A 12444-nucleotide genomic window follows, 5' to 3' on the forward strand; every position below is an offset into this window, starting at 1 on the left:
TTGCGAGGGCCAGCCAGACGTGCTCTTTAATCACTCCAACTCAAGCTGTCTTAGACATCTGGGTGAAGGGCCAGCACAACCCCATCGCCCCCCCCCCTCCCCAAGTGCTTTAAGGAGTGTCACACAGCGTGCTCCAGCCAATCCTGGTGCTTCTCTCATGCTCCCTGAGCAGCATTAGGGAAGCATCTGGATTGGTAGAGGGGAGTTGCTGGCCTGTGCTGCCAAGATAAAGAGGAGCACCAAGCACATGGCAGTAGGTAAGTCAGTCTTTTTATTTCATAAAACTTTGTTTAATTCACTGACAGGCACTGTGAGAAACTTGGAGTGCCTTTTAGTCTAAACTCCAGCGCTCTCATTCATGGCTCGTTATAAACATTGTTTAAAACAGACCACGATTGAGAGCTTTGGCCTTCAGCTACCCAAAGAGAATGGGGAACTTTGTGGACAGACCGGTCAAGCTGGTCATCAGATCACAACTGTAGTGGTCTAATGTAGGCATGAGCTATCGTAATGGTAGCTGTGTTCTGTTGGGGGGTGGGGGGAGTTCTCCTTATGAAATAGGTGGTCTCACACACATTATAGTGTCATGCTTCATCATTTGACCACCTATCCCCACCCAGGTAGGATGGTCCCACTTGGGCGGACTGAACCTCGTCATTAAAAGAACTCTGAGAGAGTGCTGAAATCATATATTTCTGGATAAATTGGGGATCCAGTTAAGTGAAAATATATGCTGAAATTACATAACAATTCACCAGTGTGTCTTACACCTTTAATAGCGGTGTTTGTTGGTAAGGTTAAAAGCACAATTGGGACACTATTGAGTATGATTCATAGTGTCACCTTAGTCCTAATGGCCAACATGTTTCTGCCCGCTTACCCAGCCAAACTGGTCTGGGGCATTCGTCAGGGCCTGGGATTCCTCCTATATACAGGGTATGTGCTTTTTCTAAACTAAAAGTGAACAGCGCCGCTATAATATAATCTGGGCTTACCTGAGAGAGAGCTCAGTTTGGGGTGGCCTATGGAGGAAAGGAATAGTAAGTTGAATTTAAAATACAGACACTACTTGCACACAGTGCATGAAAGTAATCAATGCAAACAAACGGCACACAATGTGTGAAGAATCATGCTATAGGTGAACAACAAGCATGCAATTACCAAACAATACTAATGTTTGAATCTTCAACTAAAAAAACAAATGGGCTCAATCTCTTACCCTACGTTCCCCCTGGTCTGGGTAAGAGGAGATGCCCCTTGTAGTCACACTATGTGAGGTTATAAAGGTCTGAATGAAAGAGTCAAAAGGCAGTGGGTATCAATGCAAAAAGTCGTAAATGTCTAGTATTCTCTGTAGTGTGCGAAGGATGAATGTCAACTAGATGACGAGATTAAAAGGAGAATTACTGTGTGTCACACTTGGGGTGTTAATAAGCCCCCGTTCACAGTGGATGCGGTGCTCTGGAGGGTCATAAGAGTCTAGATAATACAAGGTCAAGATAGCAGTGTCCTAGTATAAATCCCCTAGGAGTCATAGAGGCTTACTTGTAGCGAATGTCAACAGAAATTATACATAAACAAACTCAAAGAAACAAAAAAAGTCAAAGTAAATATAAAATGAGGGACAGAATACATAAAGACCATTCACCTTATCTGTAGTGAAAGGTTCTGAAGCGTCTGCTCGATGCGGCCCCCCGGGAGAGGAAGCAGGAGGATTTACTACATCAAAGGAAGCATACTGCAGTAGAACCTAATCAGGTCCCTGCCCCAGCCGCTTGTGATAATCGGCCAGAGAGGCGTGAGAACTCCTAAAGCTGGTCTACAAGTAGATCAGCTGAACTGCACGACTCATTTGTTCTGTGGATGTGTCCTACACATGTTGCCACAGTGCGAAGACACATCGGAGTTGTAGTCCCATGAGCCTGACATCCAGCATCAGTTAGAGCGCTGGAAAGAATTAAAAAAATATATACATCAGTGCTCGGTGGAAAACGGGAGGAAGGGGATGTGTGAGGTGGGGGGAATTTGTGGTTTGGGGAGAGAAAGAAGTGGAATAGGGAAGGCGGGGGAGATTAGAAGGGAAAGCAAAGCAGGAGGGAGGGAAGAGAGAAAAAGGGGTATGGGGGGGATAAATGGGGGGAAAGGAGGAAACACTGGGGGGACAGGGAAGAGGGAAAACGAACAGGGAGCCAAGGAGAAAGGGGAAAAAGGAAGAAGAAGAAAAAAGGGAGCCAGGTAAATAAAGAACACAGGGAAAGAGTAAAAGAGAGGGAAAGAGGGGAAAAAACAAATAACTAGAGAACAAAACGAAGCTGAGTGCTCAGAGGATGACCTACTAAGAAATTACAAACAAGAAGAAAGGGGGGGGGAGGGTTATTGGTGGAAAGGGGACAAGTGCCCTAAGGTGGTTAAAGTCTGGTATTGATGAACCAAGTACTCGTCATGGTTTGGTCATCCACTGCGGTCTCTTTATTTAGCATTTACCAATGTATTTCATCGTTGAGCCCTGTTTTGTCTGTATATAGTCTCCAGACCCATCTCTGTTCATATCGTAGGAGCTGTTGGTTTATATTGGTCGTGGTTTGGTTCATTTTGTCAATAACCACCCACTCCATATCACCAGAGGAATGGTTGTGAGTTTGTTTGCATCACGTTTGCAGTGAATACTACTTCTAAGTTCACAAATGCGTGTGCCAACTCTCCTTGATGTCATACCAATGTACTTGATTTGGCATGGGCATTTGATCATATAGATAACGTTCTTGCTGTTGCAATTCAAGAATGTTTTTAACTCCGAAGAGGTTTCTAGGTCTAGGTCCAATCTGTTATTTTTTTTTAGTGAACTGACAAACACTGCACTTGGCACATGGGTGATGACCTGATGGTTGGGGCAAGAGCCACAGATTTATTTGTTTGTCCATTGGTGTTCTGGCCCGAGGGCGGACTGTCATATCAGGTATACTCCTGGTTCTCTTAAAGGCATAGAGTGGTTGGTTAAAATGCAGGCCTCCTGATGTCAAAATGTTCAAGTCGTCCCTTATTATTTTTGGTTCCCTGTTGGATAGTGGGTTAAAGGTGGTCACGCATATTAGTTTATCTTCATTCTTACTACGTTGTGAGGGTTCTAACAGCAGGTCCCTGTGGTTGTTCAGTGTCCTTTTTACCTGCTCTTCTGATCAGATGGACTGGGTAATCTTTTTCGAGGAGTTTATTGGTAAGTCTCTTGGCGTGTTTTGTGTAATCTGTGATATCGGAGAAATTCCGTCTCAATCGAAGGAATTGACCTACAGTAGATTCTCTCTTAGGGCAGGTGGATGGAAGCTCTGGAGCTGAAGATTATTCCGATCTGTGGGTTTGTACTATACTTCTGTCGCCAGAAAGCCATTTTTCTCGTAGATCAGAAGCCAAAAATAGGGTAGCTCTGTGCCTCCTATAGTTATGGTGAATCTTAGGTAGGGGTTCAAGGGATTTAGCAAGTCTTCAAATATTAATGCTTCTTTTTCTGTCCCCGTCCATATCAGAAGGACGTCATCCGTGTTATGCTTCCATAATCTAATCTGTTTCTGAAAAGGGTTGTCATCATGGAACATGTATTGTCTTTCAAAAAAGTCAACGTAGGGCCAAGCTGGACTTGGGGTAAATGTACTGCCCATTGATGTCCCATGCGCTTGCAGGTAGTAGGTGTTTTCAAATTCAAAATAATTCCTGGTTAGTGCTAAATGGGCTAAATCTAGTAAGAACTCTGGGGAGGTTATAGATTCCCGTTTGGTGCTGTCAAGAAGTTCACTGATTACCTCTAGGGTTGTTTGTTGGGGTATATTGGTGTACAGTGATTCTACATCCAATGTAATCAAAAGTTTGGTATTTCTATCAAAGTGCATCCCTTTGAGCAGGTTCAAGACATCTTTGGTGTCTGAAAATACGTTGGTATTTGTTTGACAAGGGGTTGTAAAAAATGTGTCGCAAAATTGTGATAAAGGTTCTAGAATTGACCCTATCCCAGAGACAATGGATCTGCCGGGGGCTGGTGTTTCTTTTTGTGTATTTTAGGGAGAATGTAAAAGTATGGTATTTTAGGGTTGGCTTGAATCAAAAATGCTGCCTCATGACTGGTAAGCCATTTGTTGTCCAAACCTTTTGACACCAAGAAGGTTATCTCTTCTTTGATCTCGGGGGTGGGGTCTTCGGATAATTTTTTATAGTGTTGAATATTCCCCAGTAGGTGAAGGCACTCATCTTTATACATAGTTTGTGTCATTATCACTGTGGCTCCACCCTTATCTGCTGGTTTCAATATTATCGTGGTGTCTGATGTGAGGCGTTGTAAAGCTGCCAATTCTTGGGTACTGGTGTTGTGAAATGTCTTAGTGGGTATCAGTTGCAAATTGTCAATCTTGCGGCTGACTGATTTTTCAAGACCCAAGACTTCAGATGGCATTTGGCTACTCAGGGGAAGAAACTTTGACTTTGGACGTAAGCCTGTGTTTCTGTCTATTTCGGTGCTAGGGGTGGGTTTGTTAGGTAATTTTAGCTTATATTTTCACTTAACAGGTTCCCCACTTTATCCAGAAAGATATCATTTCAGCACTCCTTCAGAGTTCTTTTAACAACACGGTTGAGTCCGCCCAGGTGGTACCATCCTACCTGGGTGGGGATAGGTGGTCAAATGATGAAGCATGATGCTATAATGTGTGTGTGAGACCACCTATTCCGTAAGGCAAACCCCACAACAGAAGACGGCTACCACTACCATAGCTCATGCCTAAATTAGACCACTACAGTTGTGATCTGGTGACCAGCTTAGCAGGCCTGACCGGTCTGTCCACTAAGTTCCCCGTACTCTGTGTTGTTGATGCTTGTCTCAGGGAGGAAGTATGGGGACTTGATCCTCCCCTATCTCTCTCTATGTGTATGACGAGCTTTGGCTTTCAGCTTAAGGGCAATGCTGGTTTTTGTTAGTGCCTGTCAGTAGGTTACATATTCTCTCTTTGCCCCACCCATTTTGTTTGCCACTGGCCGCCACTAATTTGCAGTTGATTCCTAAATTACGCAGGGAAGAGAGAGGGGAAGCCAGAGGTCAAGAATGAACGGGTCATGTTTGCCTACAAGTGTCTGCTTATGAAATTATAATTATGTGGTAGGGCATACCTCAGCATCAGCCATTTAAATTGTACAATTAAATGTTTTTGTTTTCAAGTAGGTCTAAACTATTTCCCCTTTTACAATATGTCTTTCCAGTTTTCCTATTATAGAACAAGTCATTTGGTCTCTGCTGTTGCTCTTATTAACTTTTTACATATCTAGGACACATTCCTACACTGTCTTTTTCTCAACCTCAGTTGTAACTTATTTTTTTCTTTCAGAAGCAGCTGATGAGCCATCGTCTAAGCGCATTCGAATAGATGAAGAAAGTACTGAAAAGAGATCTAACTGATTCAGTATATCATTAATTCTTACTGAATACCGAAAAAGTTGAAATCATATGTAACACAGAGATATATGGTTTTTTTTCAGCTTCTATTATAGTGGACTGCTTATGTTGTTCCTGTGGTCTACCAACAGGAATGAAACACTTTTGTAAAAGGTGGAGAATAAGGACATATCCCAATGTATAAACCAGTTTTAATTTCAGGATTTTTTAGAATGCATTTGTGAACATTAACGATGCAAAAGTGTGTTTGTATCCTTGCTGTTGATAACCTAAGAACTTTCCTCGAATTAAATGTATTAATTCGCAATAATGCATGCTTTTTTCACACAACCAAACATCCTTTTATTGCAGTTCAATATCTGCTTACAGAATAGGGGTGCCTACCTTGAATGCAAGCTTGAGGGTAAACTCCCTTTTCCTCACCGCCAATAACATTTTACCATTGCCATATGTTAGTAACTTTAAAAGATATTGCCACCTCCAATGTATTTTCGTTTTGATTAGGTGTGGCTGAAGAGAACTTTAGCTTTTGAGCTGATGTTGTAGAATAAATAAAGGCTTAATAGTGGGGTAGGGAAGTAGAGATGACGGCACTTGTTTTTGTAAATGGAATGAGAATATTTTGAAACTTTTCAGCATAGCTGCTTTTCCTTTAACAGTACAGTACTGGCACTAGTCAGTTTCAGCAGTGTGTGTCAGGGGCCATAGGCAAGAAGTCTTTGCCCCCTCCACGTCTTTCTTCGTGTGATAATCAACACCTGAATTCTATCCTATTCCCATCACATATCTGAGCAAACAATCTCTTACAATGATTCCCCTTACCCTTTATAGATGCAGTTCTGCAAGAGTTCAGTAGATTCATTATAAGGCTTAATATGGAAGACCATCTAATCAATGGACGTTTACTGTGCACATCCTTCCACAACTGCAACCCACAGTAGGAGTCCACTTGTGCATTTTCTCTCTTTTGCAAATTTGCCATACACATCTTTCCTGTTGACAAAGTACGTCATTTAAAGTGGTAAAGCCCATCCAGTCAACATGATCTTATTTTGTAACCATACATGAATCCAACATAGACATAAGTGTCCCTTAAGTTGATAGTTAAGAGAGAATGGTTGTAGATAGCACTGTCTGAAACATTGGGTCTGCTTTCATTTATCAAGCGAGGGTATCCTCTACTATGAGGAGTTAGCACACGTTAAACATTTCAGTTTCCAGTGTCTGAGTGTAATTGTGGTCACCCTTTCTGTGGGGTTCTGCTGTTACTATTCCTTGATGTATATAAAGGCCATTACTAAAGGTGGGAGCATCTCCTGTGGTGCAAGTTCTCCCCTGCTGTTCTCTTCCCCTCTTTTATGTTCCCTTTCTGTCAAAGGCTCAAATATCGACATTGCAATACACCTACTAGATTCTCTACACATAAGATGGTGTGCCAGATTTACCAACATTCGTGCAACACTGTGAAGAAATCTGCAGTGTTGTGTGAACAGCAAACAGTTTTGCAGTGCTGTATTTACTACTTGTTGCATGCAGATGGTCATCAGTCATGATCACACTAAAATGTCTTGGTTCACAGTGCTCAACAAAATTTAGCATTGTGGTCCAGTGCAGTGTTTTGAGAGCTTGGTGCTGGATACACAACCTTGCATACAACCCTCTACATGTAGACGGTCACCTAATAGTAAAGGGTAAATATAATTTGGAAAACAATATCATTAGTTTAAACATTCAGTGGCGTAGTTTAGTTTTCAATCATTTAGCATAAGTAAAACCAGTAGTGCTGGTGAACATATGCTTTTTCTACGGAGTCAAACTTTGCATTTGTCATCCAATGAACATCTTTATTTTATAGCAAAGTCTGGTTCTCTTTTCTCCAGATTGCCATCACACCCACATTTGCAAGTCAGTGGTAAACTAGATGAGATTAGATTTTCAGTGAATGGCCTGAAACTTGCTGGATGGTTACTTCTAAGATTAATTGTGTACTCTGTCTGCAGCATTACAGGGCTTTCATTAATCATATTTAAGGGTGTTGGCAGTTATTTATGTGATAGGTGGAGGGTCCTGTTACATGAGGAACATTTCATGAACACAACCTGGTAGGTTCCCTTGATCAGACTCAAATCGCTAGCCTGTAAATCTGAATGTTACTGCATAAGCTACGTGGAACCTTACCCCTGGAGTGCCACAGGGGTCCACCTTAAGCCCTTTTCTTTTTAATCTTTATATGAGTCCTTTGGCTGAAATTGTGGAATCTCATGGGCTTACATTGTTTTCCTACGCAGATGACACCCAAATTGTGGTATCTTTATTTTCTCAGGATAACCTCAAGGTCGAACCTTTTAACATCTGCCTTGCCCAAGTAGAATCTTGGATGAATGCGAACTCAGTAAAATTAAATGGAGACAAGACGAAGGTTCTTCTGGTAGGCATCCAGCCCCACCTTTGGGGTCCTCATCTGTGGCCGGATATCTTGGGCAGCACCCCCTTGCCGGTGCATACGGTTAAAAAAAAAACCTGGGGGTGGGATTGATGACAAATTGACCATGGATTAGTAAATTAATAAAGCAGCTGACATCTGTTTTGTCATCCTTTGGTAGCTAAAGACAATTCTGACCTACCTTTCAGCCTCCGCTCAAAGAATGGTAGTCAAGGCTCTGGTAATTTCCATATTGGACTAGAGTAATATCCTTTATCTGGGTGCTGCAAAATTTGTACTCAAATGACTTCACATTGTACAGAATGGGCTGCTAGACTGCTTCTTCATCCACCCAGATTCACTTCCTCAGCCAGCTTGTTATACACCCTTCACTGGCTGCCAGTTGAACGTCAGGTTGATTTTAAAGCAATGTGCTTTATCCATAAGTGCCTTTTTAACTCTGGCCACTTGTACTTGAGATCCTTGGCTTCCTGGTACACTCCTGGTCGCACACTGCTCCAGCTCTCAGAATTTGACCAAGGTCCTTAGAATTAAGAAGTTCCATTAAGGTGGTAGGGCTTTTGCATCTCTAGTTCCAAAATTGTGGAACACCTTACCACATTCATTGAGATCCTGTAATTTACTTACAGCTTTTTGTAAAGCATTAAAAACATCCTGGTTCCAACTCTCCATCTTTAATAGCATCTTGTGCTTCTGGGTAGTGGTGGGTCTAGTAATGAAATCAGCACTCAGAGAAGTCTTAATTAGTAGCCATGTGCTCTATAAAGCTTTCAAATAAACCCACTAGTCGTCTTCCCTGTTGACAGTGCTTAAGATGTCCAAACCTGCACAAGGTGCCGACTGAATTGGGGCTAGGGACATAGGGATATGAGTGAAGACATACAAGAGACGTCTTTGGTTTGTAGTCGAGCAGCTCGGTTCGTCAGATGGATGTTCTCTTAGATTTTCTCCAGTCTGTCATGAGAAACTGCCTTTTTGATAGTAAGCAAAACAAAAGGCAACCAACACTCTCTGCTTTTGAATCAGTGTGAAATACACACTTTTGTTCCTCTTACATGGATTTTGTGTGAATAGCAAAATACTTCAGGCAATGAGCTATAGCCAAGATTTACCCTAGTAACTTTCCAGTATGGTAAACATTAAGCACATCAGTGACACATGGACTTTAGCTTGTTAGAGCCAAAAGTATTGAATGAGTGGTTTTGTTCTAATGTCCTATAGCAGTTGTTAATGCTCACAACTTCAGATCCTGATCATAAACAAAGGTTCAGCATGATCTACATATAACATTGTTGAGGCCAAGAGCCAGTTGTTACAGCACAAGTTTTTAAGTCTGTCACAGAATCCCATTATACAAGTGCAAGGGACAATATTGGAGACTAACTGGAGCAACACAATCGGAACAAGTAATATCTACTCTCTGTAGCTATCACTAACCCAGGGCCTCTAAAAAGAGTGCCAGAGATGGTAAAAAAAAATTCAAAGAATGCAAGGAAATTATTCTAGGTGATGCTCCATAGAGAATGCAAGAAGCTGTGCAAGAAAGATGTTTTTGACGTCTGGCTTGAAGATCACCTCAACTGGAGATCCAAGAACACAGATGAAAAGCTGAGCCCAAACAGAGGCACACAGGTGAAGAGCAGAACCCAAGCAGAGGCTACCTCATTAACAGGGAGGACAGCTAAGCATCGGGTTGAACCCTGTGCATGGCTGTTATAAATTGGGTGGTAGTCCTCGAATCTTGCTGTAGCCTGCCATTTAGATTGGCATTCGGTTGCAGCTTTTTGACAGTGCTGGTGATAGGGGAATAACAGTTGGGCGGCATGATTTCTGTCACACAAAGCGGATGGCATCCTGAGTAGCAATCCCCTGGGCAAGGGTTGGAAGGTGCGCTCATTATTCCAAGCCAGGGCACCCGTGGCCCTATGGCAAGCACAGGTTAACCAATTTACCAGCTTGAGGGGGTGAGAATAGACAAATTATAGCCCACATAACTTCTTTAACTAAACTGGGCAGAATCTGTGTTAAGCACATAACAAAAAATTGCCAGAGACTGTCAGGCATTTTGATCTACTGTTATGAGTTATTAACACCCTTTCAACCCAAGTGTCTACACACAGGAAATCTGCACTATTATTTTACGCAGGGTGTGGAATTTAATAAAATATCTACTTGTCCATGGGACAGGTTGCTTCTTAAATCTACCTGTCCCTTTGGTGCCGTGTAGTGTGGAGACACATTAAGGTAGCAATCTCATTATGTTAAAGCTCTGATAATAGCCTCTTTTATTATACCAGGGCTACTACTATAGTAGGGCTTGAATACTTGCACTTTCAATCCCTAGTATAGCAATTTCCTTATTTTGCCACACTTCCGCAGATCTACATACTGGAGCTGGAGGAAGCAGTAAGCAATAGTTCCAGGGCTGGAATGCCGTTGAGTCTGAAAACCTCCTAACTTGCATGTTTAAGACTTTTCACCAGCTCTTCTCTAACCTTTTCCCATTATAAAAATTTACTCCTGACAATGGCAGAAGTAGAAGTTCTTTCAGGGTTGGGAAAAAAGTGGTTGGAGGGAAAGTGAACTTGTAAACGCTCAATAGATTTTCACATGAGCAAATCCACACATGCATATTTGCTTGTGCTAAAATACAGTTCACAAATATTTTCTAGGAGTGAGATTTCCAGCTCTACTTCTGTAAGTTCTTGTGAATTCATGAAAGCCACTAATTCAAAGACATATACCATGGATGCACTTTTGTGACTTTCTTTAAGAATTGGGGCTCTATATAAGTCTGGGGTTAACAAATACGTTTTGTTTTTTATTAAACTTCTATTTCTCTATTTATTGCCTGGGTTTACTGTGAGTGATCGCTTTGTGTTCTTCCACAAGGATATTGGCCCACAAAGTAGTTTTGTTCAGTGCCAGGAACTACTGTGGCAATCAGTGGTGTAATGAAACTGGAGGGGGCACCCCTGCAAAGAACATGGAGCCCCCACCCATCCCCCAGATTAACTTAGGGCAGGTGCTGCACTGAGGGGGTCTGCGGGGCCTTTGTTATGCCACTGATGGCAATGTGTGCTTTTTAAGACCAAAACATTTTCCTTTTTGCCAGTGTTTGTTACAATGTTGAGAGCCTGGCAGCTCCCACGACAATTACGTGTTACAAAAGCCATGTCAAAGCAAGACACACATTGACGAAAGCAAAAGACTCACAAAAAAATGTTGAATCGGTTGGCTTTGTCACTGCTTGTTTATTTTCATTCTTATCATAATCTTGTTGAAAATGGCTACACTGATTTTCCATTAGGAATATGTTTTGGAATTACTAGCATGCATCAACACATTTTACTAAATAACGCTTCAAAGAAATAGCACCTAAAATTTCATAGTAGCAAAAGTTTTTTTTCCTACTTGCATTTCATTTTGAAAGCAAAGAATTATCACTCTTGCTTACGAGCTTCTGGAAACATCTGCATCTAATCAGAGAGCATTCTGGGAGCATTTATACTTAGCCTTATGTTATTAAACTTTTAAAACTTGTGTGTACACTCTTTTTATATTGTACTGGAACCTCTTTTGGTAGTGCAGTGTGACCTTAAAATGTTTATTTACAGCGCTCACCCTAATAATGAAGGCTTTTCATTAATGAACCATAAATACAAGTTTGAACAGCATTAACTTATGGACGCACACATTACCTCAACTACAGACAGTTCTCTTCTCTGTAAACTGGCAGCCAAAGGGTTTGTGCTGCAGGGGGTTCGGCCTACTTGTCCCAAGGACAAAATAAACATGAAAACTTGTTGCCCTTGACCCCAAACAATATGTCCAGGGAGCCGTGCGATAGGAATTCCACATCCCTGTTTATGGCTTTATTTAAAGCCAGTTTTAGCGCAGAATAATTTTAATAATATTGCTGATTTCTGACGGATACTTCTAGCCTCATATTCCTCACCACATGAATATTCCCCAGGCATCAGACTGGATTCGAAAAACTCTAATGCAGTATTCCTGTGCACTGATAGGGGGCACCATGCAGCTCCACACTGATCTCATTCCACTCCAGAAGTGATGAACTGAGCCACATAGAAGCATCACCTATGTTCACTGATGTCACTTCCCTTCTCACTGTGCTCTACTCCTTTAGTCTCTGACCAGAATTCTCCTAAAATGTTCTCAAAAGGTTTTCCAGTATGCAAGCTAAATGTCCCCTGCTAAAACAACAGGGATTTAACCTTGTAGGAACTGTTGCAAGCAAAAGTCTGTGACCGATCCCCACAAAGTGTGCCTTAGGTGTCTGGGTTTGGACCATGACTCCAAAACCTGCAGTGACTGCCCAGATGAACCTGAAGGCCATACAAGATCATGTAGCAAAACTGTACCTTGTCAAATACCTCACGAATCCACACCTTTCTCGGTTAATGTCAGGAGCAAGATCCACTTCCTACTTCTGAAGTCATTCCTGTGAGCAGAGGTAGTGGTTGAAGGCTCAGGTAAGTCGAAGAAGAATCACAAGAAATCTAAGTGAGAATTCTGCCTGCTATTCTCGATCTCCAGAGAAGGAACA

At 41.9% G+C, this 12444-nt stretch overlaps 1 protein-coding gene across 2 annotated transcripts in view; it reads left to right on the forward strand.

The window, feature by feature from the left end:
* Positions 1-5741, forward strand: part of TRMT5 (tRNA methyltransferase 5) — a 58616-nt gene extending 52875 nt beyond the window's left edge. The window contains exon 6 of one of the 2 annotated variants that reach the window (XM_069207406.1): positions 5364-5741. In XM_069207406.1, the coding sequence (XP_069063507.1) occupies positions 5364-5434 (71 nt within the window). In that variant the 3' untranslated portion in view covers positions 5435-5741. The remainder of the gene's footprint in view (positions 1-5363) is intronic. The other variant, XM_069207407.1, reaches the window with a different exon arrangement.
* Positions 5742-12444: the final 6703 nt, after the last annotated feature.

Source organism: Pleurodeles waltl, chromosome 9 (genome assembly GCF_031143425.1).
Source record: "Pleurodeles waltl isolate 20211129_DDA chromosome 9, aPleWal1.hap1.20221129, whole genome shotgun sequence".
Taxonomy (NCBI): Eukaryota; Metazoa; Chordata; class Amphibia; order Caudata; family Salamandridae; genus Pleurodeles; species Pleurodeles waltl.